Source organism: Porites lutea, chromosome 3, assembly GCF_958299795.1.
Source record: "Porites lutea chromosome 3, jaPorLute2.1, whole genome shotgun sequence".
In the NCBI taxonomy this organism is placed as follows: Eukaryota; Metazoa; Cnidaria; class Anthozoa; order Scleractinia; family Poritidae; genus Porites; species Porites lutea.
Window position 1 is genome coordinate 13,992,057 of NC_133203.1, and position 25,858 is coordinate 14,017,914.

A 25,858-nucleotide genomic window follows, 5' to 3' on the forward strand; every position below is an offset into this window, starting at 1 on the left:
AGTACTGTGAATAAACCAAGAGTTCCTCCTAACGAAACCGGATCACTCACCGTTTCTGGAAACGGAGTCATCTTTCTACCGACGCTCAAAAATACCATGGAGAGAATATCGAGTCGTCCTCGTCGAGTGTTGAGGTACCAAGTACCGCTTGAAAATTCGAGTGTCTATTTATTTATTTTTGAGCGTCGGTAGAAAGATGACTCCGTTCCCAGAAACGGTGAGTGATCCGTCGACTGTTGAAGTACCGCTTGAAAATTCGAGTGTCTATTTATTTATTTTTGAGCGTCGGTAGAAAGATGACTCCGTTCCTAGAAACGGTAAGTGATCCACGAAACCTAACAACTTGTTTGCGCGTGCAGCTTGGTGAGAGACTTGGGCGTGCCAAGTCAAGTCACAGTCCAAGGAGACGCCAAGGTCACGCTCTACGTAGCTCGTACAGATGGGCTTGCGCTTCCTCGTAATGGTCTGAAGCTTGCATTTCTTATCATTGAAGGCTAGGCCAGAGGCAGCGGACCATGAAGACAGATTATCCAGATCCTGTTGGAGAGCGGCGCTATCATCCTCAGACATCACTACCTTGTATACTTCAGTGTCCTCTGCAAACATTGCCACTTTACTATTGAGGATGGCCGATCTGCCTAAATTAAATTGACTTGACTTGACTTGACTTGTCTTGTTTCAGAAGTCGATTAAATCACCTTAGAAAGGGTGGAATTCCAGGACCAAAAGAAGAGTTCAGACACACGTATGAAGACTGGGGAATTGACTATGATAAGGTATGTATGCAATACGTTTAAATATAATATTGATCCTAATTAGGTTCAACATTTTTTTTGTTCTCCTCTTGTGAATTAAAGTGGAACTCCGCTCAACGGATATCTGCTTAATACTGACATCTATATATAACGGACAACGGTTTCGTTTGTGCCGACGAAAAGCACATTGTTTTCTGTAAAATTAAACTATTTAACACGGACACCGGGTAATACGGAAAACGTTACGGACACTTTTTTGTCCCGAGTCGTCTACTCTCGTATACCGTTAACCTCACTTTAGACGGATACTGATAACAGCGAATGACCTTTCAAACGTTTTATCTAAAAAATGTTCAGCCCAACTGGCTGAGTCGCAACCTTCTTTCATTGGTTTATTTCAAGACACTCGTTTGAAAGGTAGATTTAGTCCGCTAAGACTATGATAAATGACCGTGGACTTTCTTTAGGATGAATTTGTTAAAGTTACCGAAAAAAAATTAAATAAGACTGACCATTAGAAAACTTATGGGGGGGGGGGGGCGCAGGCGAAGTACAAAAAAAAAATTCGCGCAAGGAAAATTAAATGGAAAAAAAATTCATGCACGTCAGTTAACCCTAAAAAATATTCATACAAGGAAGTTGATAACGACAAAAAATTCCTGCGGCCCGCCTCATAACTTTTCTAATTGTCCGTCCCTTTTTATAAGTATTTAAATCGATGAAACATGTGTCCATGACGGTTTTTTTTCTGAGAGCCCGCTTGATACGAACACCCAGACTTACTAGCTATTCTTCCTTTGTCCCTTCCCTTGAGTCCCCGCGCGCTTTAACCTAACCCCAATCTTCTCTCACCCCAAAACAATCTCTTCTCCACAGAGGCTCCCGCTAAGTAATCGAAATATAGCAAGCGCGCGCTTTTTTTCTCTTTCTCCCCAGTTTCCTTCGGACACAAAGAGGCCTCTGCCTGCGGAGGAAAGAGCTAAAAACACAAAATAAGAGACTGGGGTTACGAGTTTAATGAACACCCGGATAATACGGACACTATGGCATGTCCTCTTGGCGGTGTCCTCATTAACTGGGTTCCACTGTCCTATACTTGACCAGTGACCAAAGTGACGTTTGCCTGCGTGCATTATTTTTCAGGATATTTTGTGCGATTTCGCTTACAAATTATGCAAGCCTATGACTACAATGTTTGATGCAGCATTGAAAACCTGCACAAAGGAAAGAAGGCAAGATAAAACAATTATCGACGTAGCGGCTGGTACGGATTTAATAGGCCTCGAGCTTCACCAAATGGGCTACACCAAATTACACGCACTGGATAGTTCACAAAAAATGCTTAATGAAGCAAGAAAGAAGGGGATTTACACACAGTTCTTCTGCCTTCCAATCGACGATCAGCGGATTTTAGAGATAAACACAGGAGATTATGACGTTCTTATCTGTTTTAACGGGTTTGGAAATAATCACATTCTTCCTTCAGCTTTGGCAGAAATGTGTCGAATTGTTGTGAAAGGAAAACTGCTAGTTTATAGTCATTGATATAATTAAGTAGCACTTTAGGCATGGTAAAGTTAATGATGCCATGCTGGCGGCGGAGAACAAGGAGCGCACTGGCACAAGACAAACAAAGCGCTCACATATGTACAATATTAATTTCCTTTGCTTGTCTTCTCTCAGTGCGTCTAGCTCTTGCTCACGAGCTTGATGGTTTTTTACCACGTGAGTGACGAGCTGCAGAGAAGTACTACGTTTACGAAAAACGGCTAATCGCAGAGCTGACTACGTGCTTATTTTTTCCCGCCTTTTTATTTTCGTTTTCTGTCTTCAACGAAAAAAGTTGTTGTTTTCACGGAGACAGTAGGGATCGTAATGCGGAAGTCCGAAAACTACATACTTAAACACACTGCTGAGGGATACTGGTCTTGAGAACGTTCGAGGTCTTGAAGTTGTATTAGAGATCGAGCCTAATTGTGTGCTCAGGTTTCTTCCCATGGTCGTCTTCTGGGCGTCGACCGGAAGTAAGTAAGTAGTAATCGTATGCTTCAATATAATGCTGTTTTACTTCCAACCTGCCTTTCAGCCGGCCCTCGCATTCTCTAAACCATCTGTAAAGTCCGTCTGCAAATTAGTGCAGAGGAGCAAGAAAAACATCTGTTGTTCAAATTGACTCTCAGTTCACGTTTAACACTATCACGAGCTCAATCTCTCTTGCCACGAGTTATTAGTCGTGTTTGGCCTCACTCAATTCAAATCGGACTCATCAGAAACTGCGTAAGAAACTAGGCAAATCAAAAACGCTGACGTATGACCTTGCGACCCTGCGGGATTCGAACACGATATTGTGCACTTTTACCTCACACAGCGCATGAACGAATTCAATTCTTTCAATTAAATGCATTGTAGGTATGGTTAAACGCAATTTTAGATGATACATCACTGTAGTGAAAAGGAGTGTAAGCCGACTGTCCGTAAACACTGTATCTATCAATGATCGTGCTCGCTGGATGGCATAACGTGCTATCAAAGAATTCGTTTAAAACTGAGGTCAGTATAGACCACACTTTAGCATAAGACGCGCTGATTACCGACGGCCAAGGTCCAAGGGGAAGCAGCAGTTTTTTGGGGTTAGAGAGTCTGCTTGCCCCTGGGGCCCTTTGGTTGATCTGAAAATAAGGGGGTGGGTCTCTCCCAGGCCTCTCTCCTAGTTCCGCCACTGAAAGGCGTTTTATTTTTTTCACTGGCAAAGTTGACCAAAGTCAAAATCCAACTTAATAATTTCGTTTTGTAAAATGCTGAATAACAAATACATACCGTATGAAAGTACTGTCAAAGAGGGTTCATTTGAATGATAACACCACGGAAGTCTTTTTACAGATTCAAACGGTAGAAACCAAAGCTTGACCCTTATGACCTCTAATCTCTTTTGTATTTTACATTCTATTAGGGGGGTCTTCTTTTCTTTGATATCAGAGAGCAGTGTATAGAGGAATGGGAAAATAACTGAAGGAGATGGAAATGGAAGGAATTTGGGAAACTGTTACAAAAGAAAAATTGCCAATGGACGACGATGATAAGACAAACGCGTTTGTGTTTTAGCTCCTGTAAAAAATATTGACAACAGAGCTCTATAATGTAAGTAAGCGTACTTGTAGCTGGAGTTTTATGTATTAGATACGCATTGTTATTTTCAAGGGCGTTAAATCAGGTTGTATATGGTTGTAGATGTGATGGTGAAGTTTGAGCCCTGTGAATACACGAGACAGGGTATTTTTCGGTCAGTGACATAGTCCTGTCTGTCACTTAATGAAAAATAATCTTTCTTGAGATGGTATTTGTTTACTTTGATATTTACAAGTTCATTTTTGTTTTCAAGGTTGAAAAAAGCCAAAAAAGCCAACAGACTATTTAGTAATATGTAAGTTGTTTGTCGTCGTCATCATCGTCATCGTCATTATCATCATCAGCATCATCATCATCAGAATCTGTGAGTTTGGGGTTTTATACGGCACTTTTTGCCTTATCAAGTGTTATATTCTTGATCTAAACACTGCTTGTGAAAATAAATCTGACCAGTGAAAAATTCCTATGGAGTACTAAAAATTGTTACCCTGACTTTTATTTAAGAATGTGAGAATGTTAAGTTGGGCTGTGATACAGTTGTCTAGGCTTTTTAAATGCATAATAATTTTGACAATCTTTCCAGATGATGTAGTCCTTGATAAAGCCTTAACCTGCTCAACTGGAAGTTTCCGCAATTCAGTAGGGATCAGTTCCCATCATTAAAATTTCTCTAAAGAGATGTCTGTGTTATCCAGTCTGATAAGGCTCCGAGATAAATCTTAGACGCACAGGAGTCCATCCTGTGATATCTAGGTCTTCCTGCTGTCCATCTAGGCAAGTTCCAAAAATTCTGTTATCAAGCCAATACCGAGCGAAGAATATGGTATACAGGAGACTGATTAGGGGCCTTAAAGGGAACCTCCACTTCAACAAAAAGATAACTTTAAATCACAGGAAATAACTGTTACAGTCAAGTCAATCTAAAATATTTTTAAACAAAGCGTTTGTATCCGAAAGAAATAACTTTTAGATTCGCCTATTTTTGTTTTCAAATTTTGCGGGCGTCGCCATCTTGAATAATTGTGACGTGTAATGGTTGCCTTTTGTTATTAAACAAAAGCTCTTTGTGTCAGAACAATAGAGCAACCGTAACACGTCACAATTATTCAAGATGGCGGCGCCCGCGAAATTTGAAAGTGAAAATAAGCGATTTTAAAATTCACTTTTCCTGATATAAACACTTTTTTTAAGACAAATTTCGAAGAAATTTGTTTCTCAACATAATTTTATTCGATTTAAACTTATTCTGTAGTAAGAGTGGAGGTTCCCTTTAAGCAACTGGAAGGTTGACGTCCCGGATGTCAAAAATGGCAACCGGAAGTTAATATTTTCTCTCTTTCGCTGCTCAGACTTGACAAATATGCTACTTTCGATATATTAAAATTCAGCATCATAGCGAGTCTTGCTAGAAATACATCTGCTCGAGGGCTATTGCTTACTTGAGACAAACGCAACTCGCCCAAGCACACTACATTTTCCAGTGCACGCGTGAAAATGTGAGAAAAGCACTTGCATCACGCTTTTTTAAAAATAAACAATCAAATTAAGTGTGATGGTACCAGTGTGATGCACATTCCAAGCTGATGTTTTGTTAATCTACATAATTGGTGTTTGTTGTTTCTGTTGTCGCTGTCGTCGTGGTCAATTAAGCTTTTGCGCTTTGAAAATTGGAATTTTCCGAGAGTTAAAAAAATTGCAAAATGCAAACCTTTAACATGTTTCCTTTTTTCTCATTTTGACGCGTGCATTGAAACATGTAGTTTGCTTGGGCGAGTCGCGTTTGTCTGAAGTGAACAATAGCCCTCGACCAAATGTATTTCCAGCAGGGGTGGCTACCTTTGGTAAAGCTATGTATCAGTCCCAAGAAAGATCAACCAAGGACACCTGGGATGGATTTTTTTGTACAGTGCCCAGGCCTCATTTTCTTGGCCGCGCGTTGATCTGGCCCGGCTACTTCGGCGAGCATATTCTCGGCCTTTTTGGATTACATCCTTCGAGTTTGTCAAAGTCTGCGGGATTCGTTTTTCTATCTGGGAAAGCTTCATTGGTTTCTATATCTGCTGCTATCCTATTACTACGATCCTCGAATGTTTATTTTCTGTTCGAATTTCGTGGAAAAAGTCGTGTTGAATGAGAGCATGGCGGCTAAGATGGCATCCCTTGTCTCCTACCTTGTATATTATAGTTGTATATCGAGTGAATTTGAACAAATTATCAGGAAACTTTGTTGGAGCAATAAGGACAACAACCTGACAACAACAACTAACTGCAGGGTAAGTTTCACTGACTTATATTTAGTATTTCCTACAAATTTTAGGATCGTATTTTTACCCCGTACAAACACTCTAATTTTACTAGAACCGTACTGAGGTATTATCACTGAATCTGTGTTACCTGTGGCTGAACCTTCTTAAAAAAGACTCTTATGAAAAAAAAAAAAAAAAATTGAAACAAACAACCAAAAAGAAAAAAAAATACACCGAACGTCCTCAAATTATTCAACAAGATATCAAAAAATAAATCACTGAAATAATAACGGAAATATACTTTCTACTTGTTTGGCCTTTTTTTCTTAGATAATAATGCAATTAACAGTCCGAGCTCTTATTTCACAATAACCTATCGTTAAGTTGCGGAAAGTTCGCTCACTCAAAGCACGTTGATAACCCTAAATTTCTTTTCTAATGATGAGAGCCTTCTCAAAGTATTCTTTAGCTTCACTGTACTGGCCAAGGTTTCTGTAAACAATTCCCAGGTAAATGTAACTTGCTGCTACGTCACCATGCTTTTCACGGTAAATCTCTTTTCTAATGCTGAGAGCCTTCTCATAGTATTCTTTAGAATCACTGTACTGGCCAAGGTTTCTGTAAACAATTCCCAGATTGTTGTAACTTACTGCTACGTCACCATGCTTTTCACCGTAAATCTCTTTTCTAATGCTGAGAGCCTTCTCATAGTACTCTTTAGCTTCACTGTACTGGCCAAGGTCACCGTAAGCATTTCCCAGATTGTTGTAACTTGCTGCTACGTCACCATGCTTTTCACCGTAAATCTCTTTTGTAATGATGAGAGCCTTCTTATAGTATTCTTTAGCTTCACTGTACTGGCCAAGGTCACTGTAAACATTTCCAAGATTGTTGTAACTTGCTGCTACGTCACCATGCTTTTCACCGTAAATCTCTTTATTAATGATGAGAGCCTTCTCATAGTATTCTTTAGCTTCACTGTACTGGCCAAGGTTTCAGTAAAAAATTCCCAGATTGTTGTAACTTGCTGCTACGTCACCATGCTTTTCACCGTAAGTCTCTTTTGTAATGATGAGAGCCTTCTCATAGTATTCTTTAGCTTCACTGTACTGGCCAAGGTCACTGCAAACAGCTCCCAGGTTGATGTAACTTGTTGCTACGTCACCATGCTTTTCACCGTAAATCTCTTTTCTAATGATGAGAGCCTTCTCATAGTATTCTTTAGCTTCACTGTACTGGCCAAGGTCACTGCAAACAGCTCCCAGGTTGATGTAACTTGTTCCTACGTCACCATGCTTTTCACCGTAAATCTCTTTTCTAATGATGAGAGCCTTCTCATAGTATTCTTTAGCTTCACTGTACTGCCCAAGGTCCCTGTAAACATTTCCCAGATTGTTGTAACTTGCTGCTACGTCACCATGCTTTTCACCGTAAATCTCTTTTCTAATGATGAGAGCCTTCTCATAGTATTCTTTAGCTTCACTGTACTGGCCAAGGTCCCCGTAAACATTTCCCAGGTTGTTGTAACTTGCTGCTACGTCACCATGCTTTTCACCGTAAATCTCTTTTGTAATGATGAGAGCCTTCCCATAGTATCCTTTAGCTTCACTGTACTGGCCAAGGTCACTGTAAACATTTCCAAGATTGTTGTAACTTGCTGCTACGTCACCATACTTTTCACCGTAAATCTCTTTATTAATGATGAGAGCCTTCTCATAGTATTCTTTAGCTTCACTGTACTGGCCAAGGATTCAGTAAAAAATTCCCAGATTGTTGTAACTTGCTGCTACGTCACCATGCTTTTCACCGTAAATCTCTTTTCTAATGATGAGAGCCTTCTCATAGTATTCTTTAGCTTCACTGTACTGGCCAAGGTTTCTGTAAACAATTCCCAGATTGTTGTAACTTACTGCTACGTCACCATGCTTTTCACCGTAAATCTCTTTTCTAATGATGAGAGCCTTCTCATAGTATTCTTTAGCTTCACTGTACTGGCCAAGGTCACTGTAAACATTTCCCAGATTGTTGTAAATTGCTGCTACGTCACCATGCTTTTCACCGTAAATCTCTTTTGTAATGATGAGAGCCTTCTTATAGTATTCTTTAGCTTCACTGTACTGGCCAAGGTCACTGTAAACATTTCCAAGATTGTTGTAACTTGCTGCTACGTCACCATGCTTTTCACCGTAAATCTCTTTATTAATGATGAGAGCCTTCTCATAGTATTCTTTAGCTTCACTGTACTGGCCAAGGTTTCAGTAAAAAATTCCCAGATTGTTGTAACTTGCTGCTACGTCACCATGCTTTTCACCGTAAATCTCTTTTCTAATGATGAGAGCCTTCTCATAGTATTCTTTAGCTTCACTGTACTGGCCAAGGTTTCTGTAAACAATTCCCAGATTGTTGTAACTTACTGCTACGTCACCATGCTTTTCACCGTAAATCTCTTTTCTAATGATGAGAGCCTTCTCATAGTATTCTTTAGCTTCACTGTACTGGCCAAGGTTTCTGTAAACAATTCCCAGATTGTTGTAACTTACTGCTACGTCACCATGCTTTTCACCGTAAATCTCTTTTCTAATGATGAGAGCCTTCTCATAGTATTCTTTAGCTTCACTGTACTGGCCAAGGTCACTGTAAACATTTCCCAGATTGTTGTAACTTGCTGCTACGTCACCATGCTTTTCACCGTAAATCTCTTTTGTAATGATGAGAGCCTTCTTATAGTATTCTTTAGCTTCACTGTACTGGCCAAGGTCACTGTAAACATTTCCAAGATTGTTGTAACTTGCTGCTACGTCACCATGCTTTTCACCGTAAATCTCTTTATTAATGATGAGAGCCTTCTCATAGTATTCTTTAGCTTCACTGTACTGGCCAAGGTTTCAGTAAAAAATTCCCAGATTGTTGTAACTTGCTGCTACGTCACCATGCTTTTCACCGTAAATCTCTTTTGTAATGATGAGAGCCTTCTCATAGTATTCTTTAGCTTCACTGTACTGGCCAAGGTCACTGTAAACAGCTGCCAGGTTGATGTAACTTGTTGCTACGTCACCATGCTTTTCACCGTAAATCTCTTTTCTAATGATGAGAGCCTTCTCATAGTATTCTTTAGCTTCACTGTACTGGCCAAGGTCACTGTAAACATTTCCCAGATTGTTGTAACTTGCTGCTACGTCACCATGCTTTTCACCGTAAATCTCTTTATTAATGATGAGAGCCTTCTCATAGTATTCTTTAGCTTCACTGTACTGGCCAAGGTTTCAGTAAAAAATTCCCAGATTGTTGTAACTTGCTGCTACGTCACCATGCTTTTCACCGTAAATCTCTTTTGTAATGATGAGAGCCTTCTCATAGTATTCTTTAGCTTCACTGTACTGGCCAAGGTCACTGTAAACAGCTGCCAGGTTGATGTAACTTGTTGCTACGTCACCATGCTTTTCACCGTAAATCTCTTTTCTAATGATGAGAGCCTTCTCATAGTATTCTTTAGCTTCACTGTACTGGCCAAGGTCACTGTAAACATTTCCCAGATTGTTGTAAATTGCTGCTACGTCACCATGCTTTTCACCGTAAATCTCTTTTCTAATGATGAGAGCCTTCTTATAGTATTCTTTAGCTTCACTGTACTGGCCAAGGTCACTGTAAACATTTCCCAGATTGTTGTAACTTGCTGCTACGTCACCATGCTTTTCACCGTAAATCTCTTTTGTAATGATGAGAGCCTTCTTATAGTATTCTTTAGCTTCACTGTACTGGCCAAGGTCACTGTAAACAGCTCCCAGGTTGTTGTAACTTGCCGCTACGTCACCATACTTTTCACCGTAAATCTCTTTAATAATGATGAGAGCCTTCTCATAGTATTCTTTAGCTTCACTGTACTGGCCAAGGTTTCTGTAAAAAATTCCCAGATTCTTGTAACTTGCTGCTACGTCACCATGCTTTTCAGCGTAAATCTCTTTTGTAATGATGAGAGCCTTCTCATAGTATTCTTTAGCTTCACTGTACTGGCCAAGGTCACTGTAAACATTTCCAAGATTGTTGTAACTTGCTGCTACGTCACCATGCTTTTCACCGTAAATCTCTTTATTAATGATGAGAGCCTTCTCATAGTATTCTTTAGCTTCACTGTACTGGCCAAGGTCACTGTAAACATTTCCAAGATTGTTGCAACTTGCTGCTACGTCACCATGCTTTTCACCGTAAATCTCTTTATTAATGATGAGAGCCTTCTCATAGTATTCTTTAGCTTCACTGTACTGGCCAAGGTTTCAGTAAAAAATTCCCAGATTGTTGTAACTTGCTGCTACGTCACCATGCTTTTCACCGTAAATCTCTTTTGTAATGATGAGAGCCTTCTCATAGTATTCTTTAGCTTCACTGTACTGGCCAAGGTCACTGTAAACAGCTGCCAGGTTGATGTAACTTGTTGCTACGTCACCATGCTTTTCACCGTAAATCTCTTTTCTAATGATGAGAGCCTTCTCATAGTATTCTTTAGCTTCACTGTACTGGCCAAGGTCACTGTAAACATTTCCCAGATTGTTGTAAATTGCTGCTACGTCACCATGCTTTTCACCGTAAATCTCTTTTGTAATGATGAGAGCCTTCTTATAGTATTCTTTAGTTTCACTGTACTGGCCAAGGTCACTGTAAACGTTTCCCAGATTGTTGTAACTTGCTGCTACGTCACCATGCTTTTCACCGTAAATCTCTGTTGTAATGATGAGAGCCTTCTTATAGTATTCTTTAGCTTCACTGTACTGGCCAAGGTCACTGTAAACAGCTCCCAGGTTGTTGTAACTTGCCGCTATGTCACCATACTTTTCACCGTAAATCTCTTTATTAATGATGAGAGCCTTCTCATAGTATTCTTTAGCTTCACTGTACTGGCCAAGGTTTCTGTAAAAAATTCCAAGATTCTTGAAACTTGCTGCTACGTCACCATGCTTTTCAGCGTAAATCTCTTTTGTAATGATGAGAGCCTTCTCATAGTATTCTTTAGCTTCACTGTACTGGCCAAGGTTTCTGTAAACAATTCCCAGATTGTTGTAACTTACTGCTACGTCACCATGCTTTTCACCGTAAATCTCTTTTCTAATGATGAGAGCCTTCTCATAGTATTCTTTAGCTTCACTGTACTGGCCAAGGTCACTGTAAACATTTCCCAGATTGTTGTAAATTGCTGCTACGTCACCATGCTTTTCACCGTAAATCTCTTTTGTAATGATGAGAGCCTTCTTATAGTATTCTTTAGCTTCACTGTACTGGCCAAGGTCACTGTAAACATTTCCAAGATTGTTGTACCTTGCGGCTACGTCACCATGCTTTTCACCGTAAATCTCTTTATTAATGATGAGAGCCTTCTCATAGTATTCTTTAGCTTCACTGTACTGGCCAAGGTCACTGTAAACATTTCCCAGATTGTTGTAAATTGCTGCTACGTCACCATGCTTTTCACCGTAAATCTCTTTTCTAATGATGAGAGCCTTCTCATAGTATTCTTTAGCTTCACTGTACTGGCCAAGGTTTCTGTAAACAATTCCCAGATTGTTGTAACTTACTGCTACGTCACCATGCTTTTCACCGTAAATCTCTTTTCTAATGATGAGAGCCTTCTCATAGTATTCTTTAGCTTCACTGTACTGGCCAAGGTCACTGTAAACATTTCCCAGATTGTTGTAACTTGCTGCTACGTCACCATGCTTTTCACCGTAAATCTCTTTTGTAATGATGAGAGCCTTCTTATAGTATTCTTTAGCTTCACTGTACTGGCCAAGGTCACTGTAAACAGCTCCCAGGTTGTTGTAACTTGCCGCTACGTCACCATACTTTTCACCGTAAATCTCTTTATTAATGATGAGAGCCTTCTCATAGTATTCTTTAGCTTCACTGTACTGGCCAAGGTTTCTGTAAAAAATTCCCAGATTCTTGTAACTTGCTGCTACGTCACCATGCTTTTCAGCGTAAATCTCTTTTGTAATGATGAGAGCCTTCTCATAGTATTCTTTAGCTTCACTGTACTGGCCAAGGTTTCTGTAAACAATTCCCAGATTGTTGTAACTTACTGCTACGTCACCATGCTTTTCACCGTAAATCTCTTTTCTAATGATGAGAGCCTTCTCATAGTATTCTTTAGCTTCACTGTACTGGCCAAGGTCACTGTAAACATTTCAAAGATTGTTGTAAATTGCTGCTACGTCACCATGCTTTTCACCGTAAATCTCTTTTGTAATGATGAGAGCCTTCTTATAGTATTCCTTAGCTTCACTGTACTGGCCAAGGTCACTGTAAACATTTCCAGGATTGTTGTAACTTGCTGCTACGTCACCATGCTTTTCACCGTAAATCTCTTTATTAATGATGAGAGCCTTCTCATAGTATTCTTTAGCTTCACTGTACTGGCCAAGGTTTCAGTAAAAAATTCCCAGATTGTTGTAACTTGCTGCTACGTCACCATGCTTTTCACCGTAAATCTCTTTTGTAATGATGAGAGCCTTCTCATAGTATTCTTTAGCTTCACTGTACTGGCCAAGGTCACTGTAAACAGTTGCCAGGTTGATGTAACTTGTTGCTACGTCACCATGCTTTTCACCGTAAATCTCTTTTCTAATGATGAGAGCCTTCTCATAGTATTCTTTAGCTTCACTGTACTGGCCAAGGTCACTGTAAACATTTCCAAGATTGTTGTAACTTGCTGCTACGTCACCATGCTTTTCACCGTAAATCTCTTTATTAATGATGAGAGCCTTCTCATAGTATTCTTTAGCTTCACTGTACTGGCCAAGGTTTCAGTAAAAAATTCCCAGATTGTTGTAACTTGCTGCTACGTCACCATGCTTTTCAGCGTAAATCTCTTTTGTAATGATGAGAGCCTTCTCATAGTATTCTTTAGCTTCACTGTACTGGCCAAGGTCACTGTAAACAGCTCCCAGGTTGTTGTAACTTGCTGCTACGTCACCATGCTTTTTAGCGTAAATCTCTTTTGTAATGATGAGAGCCTTCTCATAGTATTCTTTAGCTTCACTGTACTGGCCAAGGTCCCCGTAAACATTTCCCAGGTTGTTGTAACTTGCTGCTACGTCACCATGCTTTTCACCGTAAATCTCTTTTGTAATGATGAGAGCCTTCCCATAGTATCCTTTAGCTTCACTGTACTGGCCAAGGTCACTGTAAACATTTCCAACATTGTTGTAACTTGCTGCTACGTCACCATACTTTTCACCGTAAATCTCTTTATTAATGATGAGAGCCTTCTCATAGTATTCTTTAGCTTCACTGTACTGGCCAAGGTTACAGTAAAAAATTCCCAGATTGTTGTAACTTACTGCTACGTCACCATGCTTTTCACTGTAAATCTCTTTTCTAATGATGAGAGCCTTCTCATAGTATTCTTTAGCTTCACTGTACTGGCCAAGGTTTCTGTAAACAATTCCCAGATTGTTGTAACTTACTGCTACGTCACCATGCTTTTCACCGTAAATCTCTTTTCTAATGATGAGAGCCTTCTCATAGTATTCTTTAGCTTCACTGTACTGGCCAAGGTCACTGTAAACATTTCCCAGATTGTTGTAACTTGCTGCTACGTCACCATGCTTTTCACCGTAAATCTCTTTTGTAATGATGAGAGCCTTCTTATAGTATTCTTTAGCTTCACTGTACTGGCCAAGGTCACTGTAAACAGCTCCCAGGTTGTTGTAACTTGCCGCTACGTCACCATACTTTTCACCGTAAATCTCTTTATTAATGATGAGAGCCTTCTCATAGTATTCTTTAGCTTCACTGTACTGGCCAAGGTTTCTGTAAAAAATTCCCAGATTCTTGTAACTTGCTGCTACGTCACCATGCTTTTCAGCGTAAATCTCTTTTGTAATGATGAGAGCCTTCTCATAGTATTCTTTAGCTTCACTGTACCGGCCAAGGTCACTGTAAACAGCTGCCAGGTTGATGTAACTTGTTGCTACGTCACCATGCTTTTCACCGTAAATCTCTTTTCTAATGATGAGAGCCTTCTCATAGTATTCTTTAGCTTCATTGTACTGGCCAAGGTCACTGTAAACATTTCCAAGATTGTTGTAACTTGCTGCTACGTCACCATGCTTTTCACCGTAAATCTCTTTATTAATGATGAGAGCCTTCTCATAGTATTCTTTAGCTTCACTGTACTGGCCAAGGTTTCAGTAAAAAATTCCCAGATTGTTGTAACTTGCTGCTACGTCACCATGCTTTTCAGCGTAAATCTCTTTTGTAATGATGAGAGCCTTCTCATAGTATTCTTTAGCTTCACTGTACTGGCCAAGGTCACTGTAAACAGCTCCCAGATTGTTGTAACTTGCTGCTACGTCACCATGCTTTTCACCGTAAGTCTCTTTTGTAATGATGAGAGCCTTCTCATAGTATTCTTTAGCTTCACTGTACTGGCCAAGGTCACTGTCAACAGCTCCCAGGTTGTTGTAACTTGCTGCTACGTCACCATGCTTTTCACTGTAAATCTCTTTATTAATGATGAGAGTCTTCTTATAGTATTCTTTAGCTTCACTGTACTGGCCAAGGTTTCTGTAAAAAATTCCCAGATTGTTGTAACTTGCTGCTACGTCACCATGCTTTTCAGCGTAAATCTCTTTTCTAATGATGAGAGCCTTCTCATAGTATTCTTTAGCTTCACTGTACTGGCCAAGGTTTCTGTAAACAATTCCCAGATTGTTGTAACTTACTGCTACGTCACCATGCTTTTCCCGTAAATCTCTTTTCTAATGATGAGAGCCTTCTCATAGTAATTTTTAGCTTCACTGTACTGGCCAAGGTCACTGTAAACATTTCCCAGATTGTTGTAACTTGCTGCTACGTCACCATGCTTTTCACCGTAATTCTCTTTTCTAATGATGAGAGCCTTCTCATAGTAATTTTTAGCTTCACTGTACTGGCCAAGGTCACTGTAAACATTTCCCAGATTGTTGTAACTTGCTGCTACGTCACCATGCTTTTTAGCGTAAATCTCTTTTGTAATGATGAGAGCCTTCTCATAGTATTCTTTAGCTTCACTGTACTGGCCAGGGTCACTGTAAACAGCTCCCAGGTTGTTGTAACTTGCTGCTACGTCACCATGCTTTTCACCGTAAATCTCTTTTGTAATGATGAGAGCCTTCTCATAGTATTCTTTAGCTTCACTGTACTGGCCAAGGTCACTGTAAACAGCTCCCAGGTTGTTGTAACTTGCTGCTACGTCACCATGCTTTTCGCTGTAAATCTCTTTATTAATGATGAGAGTCTTCTTATAGTATTCTTTAGCTTCACTGTACTGGCCAAGGTTTCTGTAAAAAATTCCCAGATTGTTGTAACTTGCTGCTACGTCACCATGCTTTTCACCGTAAATCTCTTTTCTAATGATGAGAGCCTTCTCATAGTATTCTTTAGCTTCACTGTACTGGCCAAGATTTCTGTAAACAATTCCCAGATTGTTGTAACTTACTGCTACGTCACCATGCTTTTCACCGTAAATCTCTTTTCTAATGATGAGAGCCTTCTGATAGTAATTTTTAGCTTCACTGTACTGGCCAAGGTCACTGTAAACATTTCCCAGATTGTTGTAACTTGCTGCTACGTCACCATGCTTTTCACCGTAAATCTCTTTTGTAATGATGAGAGCCTTCTTATAGTATTCTTTAGCTTCACTGTACCGGCCAAAGTCACTGTAAAGAGCTCCCAGGTTGTTGTAACTTGCTGCTACGTCACCATGCTTTTCACCGTAAATCTCTTTATTAATGATGAGAGCCTTCTCATAGTATTCTTTAGCTTCACTGTACTGGCCAAGGTTTCTGTAAAAAATTCCCAGATCGTTGTAACTTGCTGCTACGTCACCATGCCTTTCACCGTAAATCTCTTTTGTAATGATGAGAGCCTTCTCATAGTATTCTTTAGCTTCACTGTACTGGCCAAGGCTTCTGTAAACAATTCCCAGATTGTTGTAACTTACTGCTACGTCACCATGCTTTTCACCGTAAATCTCTTTTCTAATGATGAGAGCCTTCTCATAGTATTCTTTAGCTTCACTGTACTGGCCAAGGTCACTGTAAACATTTCCCAGATTGTTGTAACTTGCTGCTACGTCACCATGCTTTTAACCGTAAATCTCTTTTGTAATGATGAGAGCCTTCTTATAGTATTCTTTAGCTTCACTGTACTGGCCAAGGTCACTGTAAACATTTCCAAGATTGTTGTAACTTGCTGCTACGTCACCATGCTTTTCACCGTAAATATCTTTATTAATGATGAGAGCCTTCTCATAGTATTTTTTAGCTTCACTGTACTGGCCAAGGTTTCAGTAAAAAATTCCCAGATTGTTGTAACTTGCTGCTACGTCACCATTCTTTTCACCGTAAATCTCTTTTGTAATGATGAGAGCCTTCTCATAGTATTCTTTAGCTTCACTGTACTGGCCAAGGTCACTGTAAACAGCTCCCAGGTTGATGTAACTTGTTGCTACGTCACCATGCTTTTCACCGTAAATCTCTTTTCTAATGATGAGAGCCTTCTCATAGTATTCTTTAGCTTCACTGTACTGGTTAAGGTCACTGTAAACATTTCCCAGATTGTTGTAACTTGCTGCTACGTCACCATGCTTTTCACCGTAAATCTCTTTTGTAATGATGAGAGCCTTCTCATAGTATTCTTTAGCTTCACTGTACTGGCCAAGGTCACCGTAAACATTTCCCAGGTTGTTGTAACTTGCTGCTACGTCACCATGCTTTTCACCGTAAATCTCTTTTGTAATGATGAGAGCCTTCTCATAGTATTCTTTAGCTTCACTGTACTGGCCAAGGCCACTGTAAACAGCTCCCAGGTTGATGTAACTTGTTGCTACGTCACCATGCTTTTCACCTTAAATCTCTTTTCTAATGATGAGAGCCTTCTCATAGTATTCTTTAGCTTCACTGTACTGGCCAAGGTTTTTGTAAACAATTCCCAGGTTAATGTAACTTGCTGCTACGTCACCATGCTTTTCACCGTAAATCTCTTTTGTAATGATGAGAGCCTTCTCATAGTATTCTTTAGCTTCACTGTACTGGCCAAGGTCACCGTAAACATTTCCCAGGTTGTTGTAACTTGCTGCTACGTCACCATGCTTTTAACCGTGAATCTCTTTTGTAATGATGAGAGCCTTCTCATAGTATTCTTTAGCTGCACTGTACTGGCCAAGGTTTTAGTAAAAAATTCCAAGATTGTTGTAACTTGCTGCTACGTCACCATGCTTTTCACCGTAAATCTCTGTTGTAATGATGAGAGCCTTCTCATAGTATTCTTTAGCTTTACTGTACTGGCCAAGGTCACTGTAAACATTTCCCAGATTGTTGTAACTTGCTGCTACGTCACCATGCTTTTCACCGTAAATCTCTTTTGTAATGATGAGAGCCTTCTCATAGTATTCTTTAGCTTCACTGTACTGGCCAAGGTCACCGTAAACATTTCCCAGGTTGTTGTAACTTGCTGCTACGTCACCATGCTTTTCACCGTAAATCTCTTTTCTAATGATGAGAGCCTTCTCATAGTATTCTTTAGCTTCACTGTACTGGCCAAGGTCACTGTAAACAGCTCCCAGGTTGATGTAACTTGTTGCTACGTCACCATGCTTTTCACCTTAAATCTCTTTTCTAATGATGAGAGCCTTCTCATAGCATTCTTTAGCTTCACTGTACTGGCCAAGGTTTCTGTAAACAATTCCCAGGTTAATGTAACTTGCTGCTACGTCACCATGCTTTTCACCGTAAATCTCTTTTGTCATAATGAGAGCCTTCTCATAGTATTCTTTAGCTTAACTGTACTGGCCAAGGTCACCGTAAACATTTCCCAAATTGTTGTAACTTGCTGCTACGTCACCATGCTTTTCACCGTAAATCTCTTTTGTAATGATAAGAGCCTTCTCATAGTATCCTATAGCTTCACTGTACTGGCCAAGGTCAATGTAAACATTTCCCAGATTGTTGTAACTTGCTGCTACGTCACCATGCTTTTCACCGTAAATCTCTTTTCTAATGATGAGAGCCTTCTCATAGTATCCTATAGCTTCACTGTACTGGCCAAGGTCACTGTAAACATTTCCAAGTTTGTTGTAACTTGCTGCTACGTCACCATGCTTTTCACCGTAAATCTCTTTATTAATGATGTGAGCCTTCTCATAGTATTCTTTAGCTTCACTGTACTGGCCAAGGTTTTAGTAAAAAATTCCCAGATTGTTGTAACTTGCTGCTACGTCACCATGCTTTTCACCGTAAATCTCTTTTGTAATGATGAGAGCCTTCTCATACTATTCTTTAGCTTCACTGTACTGGCCAAGGTCCCTGTAAACAGCTCCCAGGTTGTTGTAACTTGCTGCTACGTCACGATGCTTTTCACCGTAAATCTCTTTATTAATGATGAGAGCCTTCTGATAGTATTCTTTAGCTTCACTGTACTGGCCAAGGTTTCTGTAAAAAATTCCCAGATTGTTGTAACTTGCTGCTAAGTCACCATGCTTTTCACCGTAAATCTCTTTTCTAATGATGAGAGCCTTCTCATAGTATTCTTTAGCTTCACTGTACTGGCCAAGGTCACTGTAAACAGCTCCCAGGTTGTTGTAACTTGCTGCTACGTCACCATGCTTTTCACCGTAAATCTCTTTTGTAATGATGAGAGCCTTCTCATAGTATTCTTTAGCTTCACTGTACTGGCCAAGGTCACCGTAAACATTTCCCAGGTTGTTGTAACTTCCTGCTACGTCAAAATGCTTTTAACCGTGAATCTCTTTTGTAATGATGAGAGCCTTCTCATAGTATTCTTTAGCTTCACTGTAGTGGCCAAGGTTTCAGTAAAAAATTCCAAGATTGTTGTAACTTGCTGCTACGTCACCATGCTTTTCACCGTAAATCTCTGTTGTAATGATGAGAGCCTTCTCATAGTATTCTTTAGCTTCACTGTACTGGCCAAAGTCACTGTAAACATTTCCCAGATTGTTGTAACTTTCTGCTACGTCACCATGCTTTTCACCGTAAATCTCTTTTCTAATGATGAGAGACTTCTCATAGTACTCTTTAGCTTCACTGTACTGGCCAAGGTCACTGTAAACAGCTCCCAGGCTGTTGTAACTTGCTGCTACGTCACCATGCTTTTCACCGTAAATCTCTTTTGTAATGATGAGAGCCTTCTCATAGTATTCTTTAGCTTCACTGTACTGGCCAAGGTCACTGTAAACTGCTCCCAGGTTGATGTAACTTGTTGCTACGTCACCATGCTTTTCACCGTAAATCTCTTTTCTAATGATGAGAGCCTTCTCATAGTATTCTTTAGCTTCACTGTACTGGCCAAGGTTTCTGTAAACAATTCCAAGGTTAATGTAACTTGCTGCTACGTCACCATGCTTCTCACCGTAAATCTCTTTTCTAATGATGAGAGCCTTCTCATAGTATTCTTTAGCTTCACTGTACTGGCCAAGGTCACCGTAAACATTTCCCAGATTGTTGTAACTTGCTGCTACGTCACCATGCTTTTCACCGTAAATCTCTTATGTAATGATGAGAGCCTTCTTATAGTATTCTTTAGCTTCACTGTACTGGCCAAGGTCACTGTAAACATTTCCAAGATTGTTGTAACTTGCTGCTACGTCACCATGCTTTTCACCGTAAATCTCTTTTGTAATGATGAGAGCCTTCTTATAGTATTCTTTAGCTTCACTGTACTGGCCAAGGTTTCAGTAAAAAATTCCCAGATTGTTGTAACTTGCTGCTGCGTCACCATGCTTTTCACCGTAAATCTCTTTTGTAATGATGAGAGTCTTCTCATAGTATTCTTTAGCTTCACTGTACTGGCCAAGGTCACCGTAAACATTTCCCAGGATGTTGTAACTTGCTGCTACGTCACCATGCTTTTAACCGTAAATCTCTTTTGTAATGATGAGAGCCTTCTCATAGTATTCTTTAGCTTCACTGTACTGGCCAAGGTTTCAGTAAAAAATTCCCAGATTGTTGTAACTTGCTGCTACGTCACCATGCTTTTCACCGTAAATCTCTGTTGTAATGATGAGAGCCTTCTCATAGTATTCTTTAGCTTCACTGTACTGGCCAAAGTCACTGTAAACATTTCCCAGATTGTTGTAACTTTCTGCTACGTCACCATGCTTTTCACCGTAAATCTCTTTTCTAATGATGAGAGACTTCTCATAGTATTCTTTAGCTTCACTGTACTGGCCAAGGTCAATGTAAACAGCTCCCAGGTTGTTGTAACTTGCTGCTACGTCACCATGCTTTTCACCGTAAATCTGTTTTGTAATGATGAGAGCCTTCTCATAGTATTCTTTAGCTTCACTGTACTGGCCAAGGTCACTGTAAACAGCTCCCAGGTTGTTGTAACTTGTTGCTACGTCACCATGCTTTTCACCGTAAATCTCTTTTCTAATGAAGAGAGCCTTCTCATAGTATTCTTTAGCTTCACTGTACTGGCCAAGGTTTCTGTAAACAATTCCAAGGTTAATGTAACTTGCTGCTACGTCACCATGCTTCTCACCGTAAATCTCTTTTGTAATGATGAGAGCCTTCTCATAGTATTTGTTAGCTTCACTGTACTGGCCAAGGTCACCGTAAACATTTCCCAGATTGTTGTAACTTGCTGCTACGTCACCATGCTTTTCACCGTAAATCTCTTTTGTAATGATGAGAGCCTTCTTATAGTATTCTTTAGCTTCACTGTACTGGCCAAGGTTTCAGTAAAAAATTCCCAGATTGTTGTAACTTGCTGCTACGTCACCATGCTTTTCACCGTAAATCTCTTCTGTAATGATGAGAGCCTTCTCATAGTATTCTTTAGCTTCACTGTACTGGCCAAGGTCACTGTAAACAGCTCCCAGGTTGTTGTAACTTGCTGCTACGTCACCATGCTTTTCACCGTAAATCTCTTTTGTAATGATGAGAGCCTTCTCATAGTATTCTTTAGCTTCACTGTACTCGCCAAGGTCACTGTAAACAGCTCCCAGGTTGTTGTAACTTGCTGCTACGTCACCATGCTTTTCACCGTAAATCTCTTTATTAATGATGAGAGCCTTCTCATAGTATTCTTTAGCTTCACTGTACTGGCCAAGGTTTCTGTAAAAAATTCCCAGATTGTTGTAACTTGCTGCTACGTCACCATGCTTTTCACCGTAAATCTCTTTTCTAATGATGAGAGCCTTCTCATAGTATTCTTTTGCTTCACTGTACTGGCCAAGGTCACTGTAAACATTTCCCAGATTGTTGTAACTTGCTGCTACGTCACCATGCTTTTCACCGTAAATCTCTTTTCTAATGATGAGAGTCTTCTCATAGTATTCTTTTGCTTCACTGTACTCGCCAAGGTCACTGTAAACATTTCCCAGATTGGTTTAACTTGCTGCTCCGTCACCATTCTTTTCACCGTAAATCTCTTTTCTAATGATGAGAGCCTTCTCATAGTATTCTTTTGCTTCACTGTACTGGCCAAGGTTTCTGTAAACAATTCCCAAATTGTTGTAACTTGCTGCTACGTCACCATGCTTTTCACCGTAAATCTCTTTTCTAATGATGAGAGCCTTCTCATAGTATTCTATAGCTTCACTGTTCTGGCCAAGGTCACTGTAAACATTTCCCAGATTGTTGTAACCTGCTGCTACGTCACCATGCTTTTCACCGTAAATCTCTTTTGTAATGATGAGAGCCTTCTCATAGTATTCTTTAGCTTCACTGTACTGGCCAAGGTCACCGTAAACATTTCCCAGGTTGTTGTAACTTGCTGCTATGTCACCATGCTTTTAACCGTAACTCTCTTTTGTAATGATGAGAGCCTTCTCATAGTATTCTTTAGCTTCACTGTACTGGCCAAGGTTTCCGGAAAAAATTCCCAGATTGTTGTAACTTGCTGCTACGTCACCATGCTTTTCACCGTAAATCTCTTTTCTAATGATGAGAGCCTTCTCATAGTATTCTTTAGCTTCACTGTACTGGCCAAGGTCACTGTCAACAATTCCCAGATTGTTGTAACTTTCTGCTACGTCACCATGCTTTTTACCGTAAATCTCTTTTCTAATGATGAGAGCCTTCTCATAGTATTCTTTAGCTTCACTGTACTGGCCAAGGTCACTGTAAACAGCTCCCAGGTTGTTGTAACTTGCTGCTACGTCACCATGCTTTTCACCGTAAATCTCTTTTCTAATGATGAGAGCCTTCTCATAGTATTCTTTAGCTTCACTGTACTCGCCAAGGTCACTGTAAACAGCTCCCAGGTTGATGTAACTTGTTGCTACGTCACCATGCTTTTCACCGTAAATCTCTTTTCTAATGATGAGAGCCTTCTCATAGTATTCTTTAGCTTCACTGTACTGGCCAAGGTTTCTGTAAACAATTCCAAGGTTAATGTAACTTGCTGCTACGTCAACATGCTTCTCACCGTAAATCTCTTTTGTAATGATGAGAGCCTTCTCATAGTATTTGTTAGCTTCACTGTACTGGCAAAGGTCACCGTAAACATTTCCCAGATTGTTGTAACTTGCTGCCACGTCACCATGCTTTTCACCGTAAATCTCTTTTGTAATGATGAGAGCCTTCTTATAGTATTCTTTAGCTTCACTGTACTGGCCAAGGTTTCAGTAAAAAATTCCCAGATTGTTGTAACTTGCTGCTACGTCACCATGCTTTTCACCGTAAATCTCTTCTGTAATGATGAGAGCCTTCTCATAGTATTCTTTAGCTTCACTGTACTGGGCAAGGTCACTGTAAACAGCTCCCAGGTTGTTGTAACTTGGTGCTACGTCACCATGCTTTTCACCGTAAATCTCTTTTGTAATGATGAGAGCCTTCTCATAGTATTCTTTAGCTTCACTGTACTCGCCAAGGTCACTGTAAACAGCTCCCAGGTTGTTGTAACTTGCTGCTACGTCACCATGCTTTTCACCGTAAATCTCTTTATTAATGATGAGAGCCTTCTCATAGTATTCTTTAGCTTCACTGTACTGGCCAAGGTTTCTGTAAAAAATTCCCAGATTGTTGTAACTTGCTGCTACGTCACCATGCTTTTCACCGTAAATCTCTTTTCTAATGATGAGAGCCTTCTCATAGTATTCTTTAGCTTCACTGTACTGGCCAAGGTCACTGTAAACATTTCCCAGATTGTTGTAACTTGCTGCTACGTCACCATGCTTTTCACCGTAAATCTCTTTTCTAATGATGAGAGCCTTCTCACAGTATTCTTTTGCTTCACTGTACTCGCCAAGGTCACTGTAAACATTTCCCAGATTGGTTTAACTTGCTGCTCCGCCACCATTCTTTTCACCGTAAATCTCTTTTCTAATGATGAGAGCCTTCTCATAGTATTCTTTTGCTTCACTGTACTGGCCAAGGTTTCTGTAAACAATTCCCAAATTGTTGTAACTTGCTGCTACGTCACCATGCTTTTCACCGTAAATCTCTTTTCTAATGATGAGAGCCTTCTCATAGTATTCTATAGCGTCACTGTTCTGGCCAAGGTCACTGTAAACATTTCCCAGATTGTTGTAACCTGCTGCTACGTCACCATGCTTTTCACCGTAAATCTCTTTTGTAATGATGAGAGCCTTCTCATAGTATTCTTTAGCTTCACTGTACTGGCCAAGGTCACCGTAAACATTTCCCAGGTTGTTGTAACTTGCTGCTATGTCACCATGCTTTTAACCGTAACTCTCTTTTGTAATGATGAGAGCCTTCTCATGGTATTCTTTAGCTTCACTGTACTGGCCAAGGTTTCAGTAAAAAATTCCCAGATTGTTGTAACTTGCTGCTACGTCACCATGCTTTTCACCGTAAATCTCTTTTCTAATGATGAGAGCCTTCTCATAGTATTCTTTAGCTTCACTGTACTGGCCAAGGTCACTGTAAACATTTTCCAGATTGTTGTAACTTTCTGCTACGTCACCATGCTTTTTACCGTAAATCTCTTTTCTAATGATGAGAGCCTTCTCATAGTATTCTTTAGCTTCACTGTACTGGCCAAGGTCACTGTAAACAGCTCCCAGGTTGTTGTAACTTGCTGCTACGTCACCATGCTTTTCACCGTAAATCTCTTTTCTAATGATGAGAGCCTTCTCATAGTATTCTTTAGCTTCACTGTACTCGCCAAGGTCACTGTAAACAGCTCCCAGGTTGTTGTAACTTGCTGCTACGTCACCATGCTTTTCACCGTAAATCTCTGTATTAATGATGAGAGCCTTCTCATAGTATTCTTTAGCTTCACTGTACTGGCCAAGGTTTCTGTAAAAAATTCCCAGATTGTTGTAACTTGCTGCTACGTCACCATGCTTTTCACCGTAAATCTCTTTTCTAATGATTAGAGCCTTCTCATAGTATTGTTTAGTTTCACCGTACTCGCCAAGGTCACTGTAAACAGCTCCCAGGTTTTTGTAACTTGCTGCTACGTCACCATGCTTTTCCCCGTAACTCTCTTTTGTAATGATGAGAGCCTTCTCATAGTATTCTTTAGCTTCACTGTACTGGCCAAGGTTTCAGTAAAAAATTCCCAGATTGTTGTAACTTGCTGCTACGTCACCATTCTTTTCACCGTAAATCTCTTTTGTAATGATGAGAGCCTTCTCATAGTATTCTTTAGCTTCACTGTACTGGCCAAGGTCACTGTAAACATTTCCCAGATTGTTGTAACTTTCTGCTACGTCACCATGCTTTTTACCGTAAATCTCTTTTCTAATGATGAGAGCCTTCTCATAGTATTCTTTAGCTTCACTGTACTGGCCAAGGTCACTGTAAACAGCTCCCAGGTTGTTGTAACTTGCTGCTACGTCACCATGCTTTTCACCGTAAATCTCTTTTCTAATGATGAGAGCCTTCTCATAGTATTCTTTAGCTTCACTGTACTCGCCAAGGTCACTGTAAACAGCTCCCAGGTTGTTGTAACTTGCTGCTACGTCACCATGCTTTTCACCGTAAATCTCTGTATTAATGATGAGAGCCTTCTCATAGTATTCTTTAGCTTCACTGTACTGGCCAAGGTTACTGTAAAAAATTCCCAGATTGTTGTAACTTGCTGCTACGTCACCATGCTTTTCACCGTAAATCTCTTTTCTAATGATTAGAGCCTTCTCATAGTATTGTTTAGTTTCACTGTACTCGCCAAGGTCACTGTAAACAGCTCCCAGGTTGTTGTAACTTGCTGCTACGTCACCATGCTTTTCCCCGTAAATCTCCTTTTTAATGATGAGAGCCTTCTCATAGTATTCTTTAGCTTCACTGTACTGGCCAAGGTCACTGTAAACATTTTCCAGATTGTTGTAACTTGCTGCTACGTCACCATTCTTTTCACCGTAAATCTCTTTTGTAATGATGAGAGCCTTCTCATAGTATTCTTTTCCTTCACTGTACTGGCCAAGTTTTCTGTAAACAATTCCCAGATTGTTGTAACTTGCTGCTACGTCACCATGCTTTTCACCGTAAATCTCTTTTCTAATGATGAGAGCCTTCTCATAGTATTCTTTAGCTTCACTTTACTGGCCAAGGTCACTGTAAACATTTCCCAGATTGTTGTAACTTTCTGCTACGTCACTATGCTTTTCACCGTAAATCTCTTTTCTAATGATGAGAGCCTTCTCATAGTATTCTTTTGCTTCACTGTACTGGCCAAGGTCACTGTAAACAGCTCCCAGGTTGTTGTAACTTGCTGCTACGTCACCATGCTTTTCACCGTAAATCTCTTTTCTAATGATGAGAGCCTTCT

The 25,858-nt window shown here is 40.1% G+C and overlaps 1 protein-coding gene and 2 pseudogenes across 1 annotated transcript; 1 reads left to right on the forward strand and 2 right to left on the reverse strand.

Annotated features, from left to right (window-relative positions):
- The window catches only part of LOC140930556 (uncharacterized), a 69,915-nt pseudogene that overhangs the window by 22,883 nt on the left and 21,174 nt on the right, over positions 1-25,858 (reverse strand).
- On the forward strand, positions 97-2,300 carry LOC140931599 (methyltransferase-like protein 27). The gene is made up of 3 exons (XM_073381401.1): positions 97-134; positions 683-776; positions 1,899-2,300. Exons 1-3 carry the CDS (start codon positions 97-99, stop codon positions 2,298-2,300), a joined length of 534 nt encoding a protein of 177 aa, XP_073237502.1.
- LOC140931600 (uncharacterized) overlaps positions 6,258-25,858 on the reverse strand; it is a 23,047-nt pseudogene continuing 3,446 nt past the window's right edge.

Bases quoted from the DNA above. Each gene is read 5' to 3' on its own strand.
- LOC140931599 (XM_073381401.1), top strand. From the start codon at position 97: ATGGAGAGAATATCGAGTCGTCCTCGTCGAGTGTTGAG. The intron at 135-682 runs GTACCAAGTACC...GTCTTGTTTCAG, and splicing joins CGTCCTCGTCGAGTGTTGAG to AAGTCGATTAAATCACCTTA. The intron at 777-1,898 runs GTATGTATGCAA...ATTATTTTTCAG, and splicing joins GGGGAATTGACTATGATAAG to GATATTTTGTGCGATTTCGC.